We start from the raw sequence: 15,573 nt of genomic DNA on the forward strand, positions 1-15,573 counted from the left end.
CCGCAAACCACTAAACGGTGGCTACGTTATAGTAACTGATAAAACTGCGTTCATGTGTAATAATAAGCTTTAATATAATATACTTCACGGATATCACATGCTGAAAATCTAGATGAATCAATAACCTGAAAATACATATACATGTATTACGGATTAATCCATTAATGAAACTTACATATTCTGTTGAGGAATCACTCTGTCCTTCAGAATTGCATATAAGTTTACGTGATCAGGAGAATGCGCGCAACTTCATCATATTGTATCTTGCTTGAATACCTGAAAAGGAAAATCAAGTGTCATGAGTTCAAGGCCACTGTTCATGCGTGTGTAATAATTTTGCAGAAGAGCTAACTTATGTAAATGTGATTACATAACTCTCTCCATGGCAGTTCAATTCTTATGCACTGCCTTGCTGCATACAGGGTGAACTTAAGTCCACCACTAACACTACCTGACTACAGAGAATTATCCCGGCATAAAGATAAGCGTGCAATGTTTGCCATTATAAGTTTAGTTAGTACACTGGTCTATTTATCCATAAGTTTATCAACAATTATTCATCAACTTCCGTTCCTTTTATTCGTTATTAATCAAATGTGGTATGGCACGACGCGATGTATTATCCTTGGGGATGTGTGTGTGGGGGGGGGGGTGGCGTAAAGGTTATGTTAATGATACACTTCCTATAGGAATATCCGATTCCACGTTTTCTTAACTATTTTGTTTTGTTGTTGATCGGTAAATATAAAGAATTACTTGAAATCTGTGATTATGTATGTGTTCACTGTATTGTGAATATAAATTATGCTTGTATAATTGTGTATGTAGTGAAAATTGTATCATTTATAATGTGTACATGTACATGAATATATGTGAGTTTATGCATGTATGTAGATATTCCTATGTGCACGCCCATGTACCAACAAGAAGAATTTCCTAAATGAACAATAAATGAATCTGAAATCGAAAATCGGAATGCCATGACGTCTTTAGCAAGACATTTTGTCGCTAAAGCTGCTCTAATTCCACAGAATGGTTACGAAACAATACAAAATAGAACAGAAAACAGCACGCATAAAACTAGCCAGTTTCAACAGAACTCTAAAATGAACATTTTAATATTACTGCCTGCAAGCCTACATTATAAGACATGGCTATACAACCAAAAACATAACAGATACAAGAAATTTGATGAAGGGTAATATCGAGAGTAAGGCCTTGGTCGAGAACATTGTGGATATTTCAAATCATGCTTTACGATGACGTTTTAACTTACCATTTTCCACGTAGTAGGAATCTGCGGGGTCTTGATATTATGAAGTGAACAAAATAATTTTGAAGTCAGAGTTGCAGTAAGCCGCTACGAAAAGCCTCAGAAGAGCTGATCTGCTGTGGAAATGGAATTTGCGCTAGATGCTCAGCTCAAACACGCATGAACGAGCTGTACAATGAGCCATCTGGGAGTCAACTTATGTGCACATAAGTTTGCCCGACTCAACAATTCATTGAATTCATAAATCATGTTCAAGAAAAGAATGAACATGCCCACACCAGGTGACCAAACTACTGGGTCCGTGAATTGACACTTTAGGAAACATCCATGTCATTATTTTGCATCGAATGTATTCTATGGATTAATAAGCGTTAAAAAAAAAAACATTTTCCACGTTTGATTCTTAATAATTCAGTAACTATATATCAGATAACACTATCATTGATATGGGAGATAGTTGTATAGTGTACAATTTCGTTGGAGGTGGTTTAAAACACAAATCAGTTTCATGAAATCCATGATCAATTTCACAGATAGGTTACAGATTTTGCTCTATTTCCAACCCTCTGTACAAAATTTTCACTTTGCACAGGGGTCAATGGGTGTGTATGGGAGTATGTGGTTAACACCCTGACAATGGTGTTGAACAATGGCCAGGGTTTGAATGCTTTATTATTTATTCATGAGAAATTCCACTATCACAGCTAGTCTTTATTCATTCTAAAATGTGGTGTTTGCAAGCACACGGAAACATGTGCTTACATTCTTCATGTGCATACATTTTACCCTTATGCTTTACCGTGCATGAATCCATGAAAAAAAAGGGGAAAAAATCAACCCTTACAAATAAATCGTGTAGTTTGCACCCTTATATATCCGCGAGTTTGCTCTCTAAATGATTTTAGTTTATCATTTCCTTTACTTTCAGTTAATAAAATATACATACATAAAATGTGACAATGGTATGAATAAAATGACAAACAAACAAACAAAGCAAACAAACAGCAAAAGATATCAAGTGAAGGGGTGAGTGAGAATGAATTTGCCTTATTTGAAACTAATCCCGGAAAAGTAAATACATTGTGTATACAGAGAAAAACATTGGCACACACACACACACACACACACACACACACACACACACTCACACATACACACACATGCATACACAGACAAAAACATGGACCAGCGCATATTAGCAACACACAAGATGTCATTTTCACAAACACACCCTATCTTGCTAGTCTCTTATAAATTTCACATCAGAGTGGATGGAATTCCAGATTTGAGGGCCTTGAAAAAATATTGACTTTTTTTTCTGTCCCGAGATCGAGTCCAACAAAAATCTTTAGCGTGTAGTAGGGTTTGACTCCATCATCGCACAGTAGGCATGCAGGGAATGCTGTGACATATTTCATTTCGATTGGTCAATACCAGACGAGCAGTCAAGTATTCTTCGTTAGCTTGTTCGGAGACCCTTTCATCAAAGACTCAACTTCATTTAAAAATGCTCCGATGAATGATTATGAAATTATGGGAGAACATCAAGTTTTATGATGTCTTTAAAAAACATGTACATAGTAGCACCACGACGGTATGCAATATTGTATTCAAGTGTCGATCAACACCATAGGGGTCTTTCTTTGAGACTTGTTATGGGCTCAATATTGCACCTTAGCAAGAATGAACCACAAACAGGAAGATATGTCTTTGTAATGGTAATTACGTTTCGACATCCCAACCAACAAGAGATAGGTTAGGTGAATGTTAAAGACACGGGGATGCACGAATAGAAATTGCTCCAAAAAAAAAATGAAATAAAACGAACATTATTCTAATAGGCATGCCTGGGCAGTAATCTGATGTTTCTATTGATATAAAAGAATTCTATTTGAAGATTCATATCAGTTTGCTTTGTCAGAATCATGAGGAAAAGTGATAAAATAAACCGGCTATCCAGGGTACAGTTTAATCACTTTCACATGAAACAGCTCTGATTAACACTTTTGCACAATACTATTTCTGTTCAGAATTTACTTTTGTTTTATATGTTTTTATCTTAAAGTATAGGATTTCATATGAAGCAAAATATAGCCAAAATTATGTAAACGTCCAAAATGAATCTTCAGATTGCTCAGCGAGACGGCGGCATCGAATCCCGATCAGCGAAGGCACAAATGCACCTGTGGAATTGTTTTGTACAGCAATAGAAATCTGACGACTATTTGAATAATTACATCCAGTTGGAACTTCATCTGTTAAACCTCCTAGGTTATGTGTACAATGTGATTGGTCAATACCAGACAAGCAATCAGGTATTCTACGTTTGTTTTTTTGGTAGACCCCTTTCATCATGGACTTAACTTAATTTGAAAATATACTCTCGATGAATGATTATAGAATATGAAAGAAACTTAAGTTTCATGATATAAAAATATATGTTCATAATATCAGCACAAGGATATGTAATATTGCATTTTAGTGCCGAGCAACACCATAGGATGGCCTTTGTTTTGAGACTAGTTTGGGGCGTAATATTGCACCGTCAATGACCGTGGCAAGATCGAACCCAAAATGAACCATATAAGAAGCAAAGTTCCACCATTTTCTCAAATCGTGTAGTTTGCACCCATTTTCGCGACTTCGAACCCTTCTAGCTCCCTTATTGAACCTTTTTTTCTTAGTGTGTAGAGCGAGACTTTTCTTTTCTTTTCCCCACTAACAACTAAGTTTAGCAGGAAACAAACAAGCATTCGCACATACTGTTTACATTTCCCATCACATGCTTTGAACATCGGAATTTTCGTGTACACATTTCCCTGGAATTTTGCCAAGAACTTTTCAACACAATACAATATGTTCAAAAGAAACCATTTGGTTCATACATAATTTGATTAGAGGGGCCTATCACCGTCCACGTATTCGAACAGTTTTCGCAAAAGATACAAGTAGGCCTATGTTTACAAGACTGCAAACAGTAGAATGATTTGCTCCTTATCAAATTAGACTGCATCTCTTGAAATGTCTTCAAACGTAAATTAAAGTCATTCCTCTTGAACGATTTATCTTATATATATATATATATATATATATATATATATGAAGACAACGTCATTAGTGTGTAAGTTCCCAAAAGCTCCTAACGATTTTCTCCGAGCCGGCAACCATATTGTTGTACAGATACATAGATATCGGATTTGTCATCACATTTACATCTTGCCACTCTAACTGATTTCTCGGCTCAAACATGCTTGTTTCTTTTTCTATAAGTAATTTGCTAACAAACTTCCTTTCCCTAGAGTATTTCATTGGCTCAATCTTATATTGGGTTGAGGTGTTCACTAGAAAAGAATTGAAGAGTTTGTTTGCAAAAACCGATAAGTCCATTTTTGAAGATTTTGAAGTACGGTCTCTGTCATAAAGTACAAAATAATACCTTTTAAATGATATATTGGTCACTACATACAAAGGTACATTTTTGAAGTTATGGTCAAAAGAATCAAAAATTTTCTTATTATTCTCCTTATTTTTCTTGACCTTTAATCGCAAATATCTCCATTTGGCAAATATGGACTTATCGGTTTTTGCAAACAAACTCTTCAATTCCTTACTGGTGGGGCTAAGACCCCCCCCCCCCCCCCCCCCTTAGCCTCACCGTCGGTACGGGACCAAGCAAAATTTTGCAAGTGTAGAAAGCCCTTTAGAGGGATGAATTCTGGCAGGAGGGCGACCTTCCAGCTCAGAAGATAATATATGTTTGGGGATCAGAGGGTGAAAACACGCCATCATGTCATTCCCCGTAATTTGGTGCGGGACTTTGGGGATTGAGAGCCATTGGAACTGACCACTAGCGGGGAAAGTAGCCAATGTCTAACTTATAAACTCCTAGTGACCATAGACTTTTCTTGGGAGAGGGGGTTTCAACAAAAAATAGCTGGAAGGAAGACAGACGATTTCATAAACTCCAAGAAGGGGAAAATACTGAGCATATTGACGTCACAGGGTGACTAGGAAAACGAATGCAGTGTTCTGTTTTCTTTTACTCTCTATTCTATTCTATTCTATTCTATTCTATTCTATTCTGTTATATTCTATTCTATTCTATTCTGTATTTTATGTGCTAGTAGCCATCTGGGCTACAATTGTAAAACAGATATGTTTGTTTTGTATACATCCTCTAAAGATCACCAGAGGTCAAAGGTAGACCCCTGTCTGTGCTCTTTGGAATATGAAGACAATTTCATTGTAAAACAGAAATGCTTGTTTTGAACATCTTAACCATGTTTATCATTAACTAATGACACCATAGATCAATATTATGATATTTTGAGGTCATAAAAACCTCTAAAGTTCACCAGAGGTCAGAGGTAGAAACCTGTCTTTGCTCTTTGGAATATGAAGACAATTAATTGTAAAACAGATATGCTTGTTTTGCACATCTTAACCATGTTTGTCATTAACTAATAACATCACAGATCAATATTATGGTATTTTGAGGTCATTGACCTCTAAAGGTCATCAGAGGTCAAAGGTTGACACCTGTCAATGGCCTGTGGAAACGGAAGATTTGTAGTACAAATGCATATAGTGCAGCGTAACCAAGATCTAGGCCTATCATTCACAAATGCCTCCAAACATCAATATTTTGATATTTAAAGTTCATTGACCTCTGGAGGTCATCAGAGGTCAAATCAGACTTACCTCCCGATCTTAAGATGAATCTTATGGTATGTACTAACACTGGTGAAAGTTTCATGCATTAGTCAAATTTTGCACAATTCTCATGATTTTGAGGGCTTAACCGCTCTACTATAAGGCTTGTTTATTGCTTTTCTATTTCTTAAGTGTCTCGAAATGGCATTTACTGCAACTACGAACAAACAAACAAACAATCAAACAACAACAACAACAACAACAACAAATCGTCACCTTATAGCTGATTTAGGATGATACTGAGAGTTAAGAATATTATTCTTTATCATGAATGACACAGCAACTGTTATTTACATTTATGTCATTAGTATTAATTGTTTTCCTTTTAAAGGACGTCCCATAAAAATTGATTTTGTTAATGGTTCTTCATGTGTTGTAAACGTGATTCACAAGGGATAATTTTTAAACATTTGTATAAAGCATCGCGACACTAATGAGCCATGTTAAGGCATAACATTTAATCTCGGATTTTTGGTAATTTTATTTTTACATTTCTCCTCATTCTTATTCTTCTTTTTCTTTATTATTGATATTCTTCTTCTTATTATTATTATTATTATCATTATCATTATTATTATTTTTTTATTATTACTATATTCATTATCACTATAATGATTATTACCATTTTTCACCATTTTCAACATTTATACTTACAATATATTCCCAGATCACTTTGCTCCATAACCCACACCAAGGAAGGAGAGAGAGAGAGAGAGAGAGAGAGAGAGAAACAGACAGAGAGAGAGAGAAGAGGAAAGAGGAATGTGAAATTTGTCCCTGGCCCATAATCCTGTTCCCTGGAGCACGTATGTGCAGATGAAACGAAACAAAACAGAAACTCCACCCCCCACATAATTCAATATACATATGTTGTTAGCTACATAGATCACGCGCTGTTTCATTGTTGAGAGTACGAAGAGATATAAGCTTGGATTACGTGTCTTGTCCATAATGTTTTCCACTTGAACTATTTTTGCCTGTCTTCTATTATTATTCTTCTATTCATAATTTGTTTTAACAGAATAATCAGCATCGACCATTAGACATTAGGAAAGATCATTAAAGCGTTACCAGTGATACAACACTTGCTACAAAATAGGAAATATTCTTGAGGTTATGAGGGAGGATATTCCATATTTTTTTGGTCATTTTGATTACGATTTTTTGATCACAATTTCTCAAAATGAAAAATTGGAGTTAAGTCATTTAAGATTTTTTCATTAAAAATTTCTTTTATTCACTTGTGATGTTTCAGTTTGTTCAATTTTGAAGATATTGTTACCACATGAGAGTAAGTAAGAGTTGGCGATAAGATCTATTATTACCTCGCTCGGGCTGCTCAAATGCAGTTGGCCAGTTCCACAGTCCAGGATAGGGGTTGAATAGTCGCAAGAAGACTCTCCAACTACCAGAGTCAGATAAAACAGCTTGCCTTGTATTGCCTTTTAATGAATGTATGTACAAAGAGGAGAAGATGGGTAGAGAGAGAGAGAGAGAAGAAAAAAAGAGAGATGAACATTATCGACATGTATTCATTCAGCATAATCTACAATGTACTTCCACAATAATTATGTTCGATGACGCTATAGGTAGACAAATTAACAGTTGAGGGGATGGTATAGTGTTTGGGGAGATGAGAATTGGGCTTTCAACTTTTTGTGAGATACCAAGAACCAATTTATGAAAAAGTACAGAGCATACCATTTTAAGAGTACTTCAAAGTTTAATAGATGAAAATTGGTTTTGGAATCGCTGAGACATCCAAAAACAAAGTAGAACAAAGCGATCCTAATAAAAGGCGGGTCCCGCTTTTTTATAATGAATGCTTTTTTATCTCTGGTATTTTAAAACCAATTTAATCAAATAAACGTTGAATCCCTCTTGTCATTAAATGATCTTTCATATTTCATGAACGGTTTCTCATTATCTCACCAAAAATATTAGAAACCTGAAGTTAGGTCTCATCGAAAACTATACGCGCCCTTTAAACACGAAAGGATATTTTACAGTGTATTTTTGGTGCTGCACAAACAAGGATATTCTGATGCTGATGCTGATGCTGAAAAAAAAAATCTTTTAACAATACTGTTGCTTATTTTACCCTACTTTTTTAGTTTGACTTCATCAAAGAAGGATCAGGAAGAATTTCACATACGGATCGACACTACGACATGGTGATCCTTAAAATAAAACTAACAACAAAACAAAAAAAAAATAAACAAACAAAACATTCGATAAAGGTTTCTAGTTACACTAAAGGAATTCGGATTTGTGGATTGGCTTCAACTTTGAAATGTCCTACCTTTTATCGTAAAGATATTTTAAATAAAAATTATCTCTCTGAAATAATATGTACTTCGAATGAGGAGACAAAGATAGGAACTAACAAACGCTAAATATCAAATGAGGGGACCCACAGGGATGTTTATCAGGTACGATCTTGTTTATTGTTAATGATATAAATGATTCTTAATCTCTTTGCGGATGACTCAAATTATTTTTTTTCCTCTAACCTTTATAAATGCAATAAACTAAGAATTGAAAAATTTCGCCCAATAGATAAAAGGAGATAAATTATCACTTAATCTTCAGAAAACAAATTATATGCTTTTTTAGAAACTCTATAGAAGCACCACCTGTTGATATATATATATACACTCAGCAAAAAAAGTAAGTTCCCCCCTAAAATTTTTGGATGTATCTCAAAACGTATTTTACGGATTTTCATAATTCAAACAGGAATGGATAGGGAATTTCATTACTCATAACATGAATGGCATATCATTGCCACCAGATATTATTATTGGTTTAAAAAAACGCATTTTATGTCAAAAAGCATGGGAAAAAAGTTGCACTTCAGGCTATACGAAGCATATTGTATGCATTTCCTATTGTTTGTTTGTTTGTTTGCTTTTATTTCTGCATTCAATCAGATGCAATTTGAATGCAAACTTCAAAAAGTACAAAGACAAAGAATAACAAGTGCAGTGAAATAAATCGATAACAGTACATAAATAGATTCACATGGTGATTGCATTGAGCAATGTAGATACACAGAAACATAAAATAAAATATACAGTATTTTTCAGTAAACAGCAGAGATAATTGAATGCAGGAGACCACCATCATAAGCGATTAAGCTTGAAATGGATGGAGGCCTCATAAAATGACTATCCAACGACATAACTCTCTTGGAGGAAGGTGATCAGGTGAGTGCAGTGCAGTTGCAGGTGAGAGTGCAAGATGCAGTTGTAGGAAGAAAATTGAGATTGACAATAAGATGACAATCTATACTATAAATATTTGTTAGCTCAATTGGTTTGGAGAATATAATTGTATCAAATATCGTTTAAGTGAAGCTTTCAAAGAATAAATACTTGAACAAGACTTTATATTATCCGGGAGATTATTCCAAATATCCGGACCCGAATGTCTTATAGATTTGTGTGTCACTAATAATTTGGGATTCAAAAGGTGGAAATTTCTACATATACGAGTAGGGTACGAATGGACAGAAGTATTGAACCTAAACATGTTATCAAACGATGATGGAAGTTGATGATGTATATATTTGAACATAATTACTGCTACTTGAATAATATTCAAATCAAAAACCTTCAATGTTTTAAGCTCATGAAATAAAGAATCAGTATGAGCCAGAAAATGCGATCCTGTACAAATACGTATAACTTTCTTTTGTAATTTAAATATAGAATTTATTTTGGTAGAGCCGCAAGTGCCCCATACAACATTGCAATAACTTATATATGGGAGAATTAAGGAATTATATAATAGAAATAAAGTTGAACGAGGAAGAAAGAACTTCAGCTTGGAAATTATCCCTATATTTCTAGAAATACACGTTGTAACATAATGTAAATGCTCATTCCAAGTCAAACTTTCATCTATATATACTCCTAGAAATTTTGAATTCATTTTCTTTTCTAATGGGATATCATCAATGTTAATATGTATCAACGTATCTTCATTATGAGAATGAAGTTTGAAATGAATAAAATGAGTCTTTTTTATATTCAAAGAAAGTTTATTAGATTTAAACCAATTTGATACTTTACTAATTTCAATATTTAAAGTGTCATTTAAAATCTTAAGATCTTTATGAGAATAAAATATATTCGTATCATCAGCAAATAGAACAAAAGAGAGAAGAGAGGATGTATTTATGATATCATTAACATAAAGAAGGAATAATAATGGGCCTAAAATTGAGCCTTGAGGAACACCACATTTAATTAAAAGGGGGTCAGATTCACAACCATTAAAAATAACATATTGTCTTCTATTAGTTAGATAATCTTTAAGCCATAAAAGTGCTTGTCCTCGAATACCGTAATGACTAAGTTTGGTGAGTAAAATAGAATGATCAAGAGTATCGAATGCTTTACTCAAATCGCAAAATATACCTGCAACATGTTCTTTGTTTGCAAAAGCACTCGTGATTTTGTCATAAATTTGTATTAGTGCTAAATCAGTTGAATAATTTTTTCTGAAACCATATTGATTGGGAATAAGTAAATCATACTTATTAATAAATTTAAGAAGTCTATTATAAACAATTTTTTCTAAGATTTTGGATATACTAGGCAATAAAGAAATAGGACGATAATTGCTAATTTCATGAGGATCATCTTTTTTATGTACAGGATTAACTTTCGCTATTTTCAGCAGATCAGGGAAAATACCTTGTGATAAAGAAAGATTAAATATATAACTTAACGGTTCTGCGAGTGGATAAACTATTTCTTTCAATAACATCATACTTATTTTATCAGAACCACAAGATTTAGAGCTATTTAAAGATTTAGTGATACTAATGATTTCACTGGGACTTGTTGGGTTAAAATAAATAGACTCTTGATTTTGGTCAAAAAGATAATCTGTAAAATGAGCAGAAGTATTGCTAATTTTAGTAGCAAGTTCCGGACCGATATTAACGAAAAATGAGTTAAATGAATTAGCATACATATTAGGATCATTTATTTTAATACCGTTTAATGTGATATCATCCGTTGGCGGAGAATCAGGCTTTTTACCTAGGACCTCTTTAATAATTTTCCATGTTGCATTAATATGCATTTCCTATGTAAGTTAGCAAATGACCTTTTTAAATTGTGCAATTCTCAGGAATTTTTTTCACGTACAATGTGCTTCCCTATTAAACAGATGTTATGCATACTTTTTAAACAATAGCCTTTTCAATAATTTGTATGAAAATGTTGGTAGAAGCCATGTGATTTGTAATTCCAATCTGGGTTGATCACATTAATGTGCCTATGGCCATTTTGCATCATGCGCTCAAGTTGTAGATCAGTTTGTTGAGGGAAATAGCATCGAACGTATTCAATTCAATTCAATTCAATTCAATTTTATTTCCATTTCCATTGAATAAACAGAAAAAATATATACAATACATTCACAGAACAAATTTATAACATTTTCAAAGAAAACGTACAAGTGGTCACGAGTAACAACAGAATTTCGTTTCTAAGGTATATACCTAATACAAAGATTAGAATGGAAATGGAGGGTCCCACTTAAAAAGCAAAGCTTGTAGGGTATGGGACCCTCAAAAAATACGTACACAAAGTCAAAGAAACCAATGTCAACTGACATGGAATTAACTTAGAAAGGGGGAAAAAGAAGAAAAAGAAAAAAAAAGAAAAAGAACAAAAAAGGGGGAAATGAGACTGTGGTACAACACACGGCATCGTGGACACAAGCACACTGTACTTCATGATGAAAATGCAATAACAAAACAATACAACGCTCCCTGGTTTAAAATTGCGATTGATTGGGTGCATATGCCGGTATGAATGCATAGGAACGGATATAAATAAGAAAAGAGAAAGAGAATAGACTCACTGTTACTGGTACAATAAAAGAAATATCTGAGGTAAACTTATGTTAGACAGATTGTTTTCCTTAAAAGATGATTTCTGTGTGATATCTTAATACTTGTAAAAACAAACAAACAAACAAACAAACAAACAAACAAACGACTTGATTGAGAGAATGAAACCGAACCTAATTTGGTTGTATATCATAAGATTTCAACAGGACGAATTCTAATTTGTTCTTAAAAGAATTCAAAGTTTGTGCTGTTATTATGTCGTTGGGAAGTGAGTTCCAATACTTTGGCCCCTCGTAGATGAAGGTTTACTGAGGCAGCAAAGTCCTAAAAAATGGCAAATGAAATTCGTTGGATTGCCTTGTAGGATAATTATGAACAGATTGATTTTTTGAAAACATTGATTCAAATATATATGGAAGATTATTTTTATTTTAATTATACATAAATTGTCCTACATTAAACAAATACAAATCTTTAATTTTAAATATTCTATTTTTAAAATATAACGGATCAGTATGAGACAAATATACAGTGTGACATATAATACGCAGTGACTTCTTTTGTAGCAGAAGTAATTTATCCAAAAGAGTTTGATATGTATTTCCCCATACAAGAATACCGTAATTTAAATAAGGCAATATGAGGGATGAATATAATGTAAGAAGGGACGACAAAGGACAGTGTGCCTGCAAGATAGCCTGACTGTAATCCAGAAGAGAATCTTTGGGATGTCATTAAGCGGAAAGAGAGCAAGAAGGTGAAAGATGACACTTTACTGCAAGAATTTAAGCGCATCTTGCAGAGAGCATGGGCCAACATTGAGCAGTGCCAAGTAAACTTTAGTTAACAGTACGAGGAAGAGATGCCGGCTGGTCATTGAAGCGGATGGTGGACATATCAACTATCAAATACTTCACTGTATGCTCATGAAAAGAAAGAGATAGAGAAATATGCAATCAACCATGCTTAAATGTTCAGAATCATGAGTGATTGTTTGATTATTTGTGTAAAAGTCATTGCAAATCGCTAAAGTGCAATTTTTTTCCATGCATTTTGACATAAAATGCATTTTTTCACACCAATAATGATATCTGGTGGCAATGATTTGCCACTCATGTTATGAGTAATAAAATTCCTTATCCATTTCCGTTTGAATTATGAAAATCGGTAAAACACTTTTTGAGATATATCCAAAAATGCTAGGGGGGAACTTACTTTTTTTGCTGAGTGTATGTATATATATATATATATATATATATATATATATATATTATATATATATATATGTTTTTATGCTACTACCCTGGAAAATGTTTCTCACGTTGAATTCCCCGGAAGAACAATAGATAGTAGGCTTTCAAGGAAATTTCATATTGACAGTAATATTATGCAAAACTATATATTTCACGAATCATTGGTATAGTTATAGCAGACCTAAATGTTGTCTCCCTTTATCGTCCCTGCTTACATTACATTAATCCTTAATTTTGCCTTATTGAAATTATGGTATTTTTGCTTGGGGGAATACTTATCAAACACTCCTAGATAAATTACTTCTGTTACAAAAGAAGTGACTCTTTATCAATGTCTTGTTTCATTTGTTGTCTCATACTGACCCGTTATATTTTGAACATATAATATTGAAATTTGAAAATTTTGTACTGAGGAAAATGTCTAAATGATATTATTCTGATAAAGATAATTTTCCAAATATATTTGAACAAATGTTTCGAAGAAATCAATCCATTAACAGTTATCAAACAAGGCGATAGAAAGAATTTCCTTTGCCATTTATGAGATTTCCGCTGGCTCAAAACACCTTCATTTACGATAAGCCAAAGTATTTGAACTCACTTCATAACAATATAATGATAACAGCTAAAACTTTGAACTCGTTCAAGAATAAGTTGGAAGTTATTTAAATGAAATCTTATACTATACAACCGAATAAGGTTCGTTTCATTATCTCAATCAAATCATAATTTCTCTGAATATCAAACTATTATATATATCATATAAATTATATGATATATTATGAGGAAAATAATTTGTCTAACACATGTCCTCCTCAGATTGTTGGAATTGTACAGAAAAAAAAAATCTCCTTATTTTATGAGAGCTCTTCTGCATTCTTACCGGTATAATTCTATGTACACATTATTCTTTGAAATTTATATTCAACCAGGTTGCATTGTATCATTACTCTTCCATCATGGAGTCATGTTTGCTTGTGTCCACGATGGCACATGTTGTACAGTGTAGTTTTATTTATTACATATATTTTCCCTTCACAGTTTGATCTTATGTCAGTTGGCAGGGGTTCCTTTGACATGATTTTGTAATTCATTATTCGATCTATCTTGTATTTTTTGGGTGTCCCATATGGTACAAGTTTGCTATTTAGTGGGATTCTCAAATTCTATTCTCATCCTTATTTAATTTGTATTATGCACAAAATGAAATGAAATAAAGTTTTATTCATTCTGTTACTCATCACCACATGTATTTTGTTAATTCACGTTTTTTTCATCTATTACAAATAGTCATGTTCTGCTGATACATTGCATATGATTTGCTCTGTTTATTTGATGGAAATGAAATGAAATTCAAACTTTGAAACAAATACCGTAGAAAAACAACGGCGTCAAAACACAAAGTGCATGTAAACTGTTCTTGTTCACATCCAAGAGTTGGTTTTACTTGCGTAAAACCGTCTCATCCAGTCAGCGTTTTCATCTATACATATCGTAAAATATCATATGATATTATACGTAAACATTTATAGATAATAGACGAAAATGTTTATATACCTGTTCTTTAGCTGATACGAGGCGGGGAGCGGTTAGCCATGTGGAGTGACCTGCCTCCTTGTTGGCCTCCTCCAACTGTTCCCGAGCACGACGCTCGAAGTCATCGACAGCTTCCCGCACCACGACTTCCGGCACATGGCGCAGATCAACGGGTTGTGGTCCCGATATTTCCTGCGAGACACCACATTTCTGCTGAAGTAGTATTACTATCACCTGCAGTACAAGTAGACACTTCGGCGAAGGCATACTGCTTTATCCCCGTTGTCGCTGTTCACAAGCACTCTGATGCAACACTTCTGTCTGTTTAAGGCCTATTTTGCTTATGTGTATTACCATGTGCGTGTGGCCAGATTGTCGATGAAATGCTGGTGTTGATGATCTATATCGCAAAATTAGATCAATTCAACCTCAATGCCCAAAATATCGATAAATAAGTGAAGGCCTACAATGCACGGCACAGATGCACTAGAATAATGTTCACTCAGCCTCATCAGAGTTCAGTCGTTGTTTTCTTTCTCGTTGTAACCTCATTATCTGCCCGTCGTTTTGTACCCCTATCTGAATGGAATTATGCACGGCCGGTTTACAAAAAGAAAAAAAATAATGAAGAAATAAAATGATAAAGGAAGAAAACTTATTCAACACACCTTTCCTGAGTGCTTTCTTTCCAATATTTAGTAGGTTGTAGGAGAAACCGTTTGATTTGAGTTAAAGGGCCTGCATCATTTTAAAGCTTAAAGTCTGCTCTTCCATAATACAATTATGCTCTTCACGAAAAATTTATGTCTAGCGACTTTTTGTTATTTTTATGATGCAGGGTCACATATAGAAACAAAACCGTAATGAATTGACCGGTATGGAAAATGAAGGCATACAGATTAAAAAATATGTGGCGAGGGCGAGAC

The 15,573-nt window shown here is 33.9% G+C and overlaps 1 protein-coding gene across 1 annotated transcript in view; it reads right to left on the reverse strand.

The window, feature by feature from the left end:
* The window catches only part of LOC139718708 (uncharacterized), a 32,172-nt gene extending 17,032 nt beyond the window's left edge, over window positions 1–15,140 (reverse strand). Inside the window, exons 1-2 of the mRNA XM_071630169.1 lie at window positions 14,669–15,140; window positions 7,312–7,428 (exon numbers count right to left, since the gene is read on the reverse strand). Of these exons, the coding sequence (XP_071486270.1) occupies window positions 7,312–7,428; window positions 14,669–14,914 (363 nt within the window). The 5' untranslated portion in view covers window positions 14,915–15,140. The remainder of the gene's footprint in view (window positions 1–7,311; window positions 7,429–14,668) is intronic.
* Between the last annotated feature and the right edge of the window lie 433 nt (window positions 15,141–15,573).

The sequence above is a fragment of the Diadema antillarum genome, unplaced genomic scaffold, assembly GCF_040938485.1.
Source record: "Diadema antillarum isolate AM-2024a unplaced genomic scaffold, OU_Dant_1.0 scf00000099, whole genome shotgun sequence".
NCBI lineage: Eukaryota > Metazoa > Echinodermata > Echinoidea > Diadematoida > Diadematidae > Diadema > Diadema antillarum.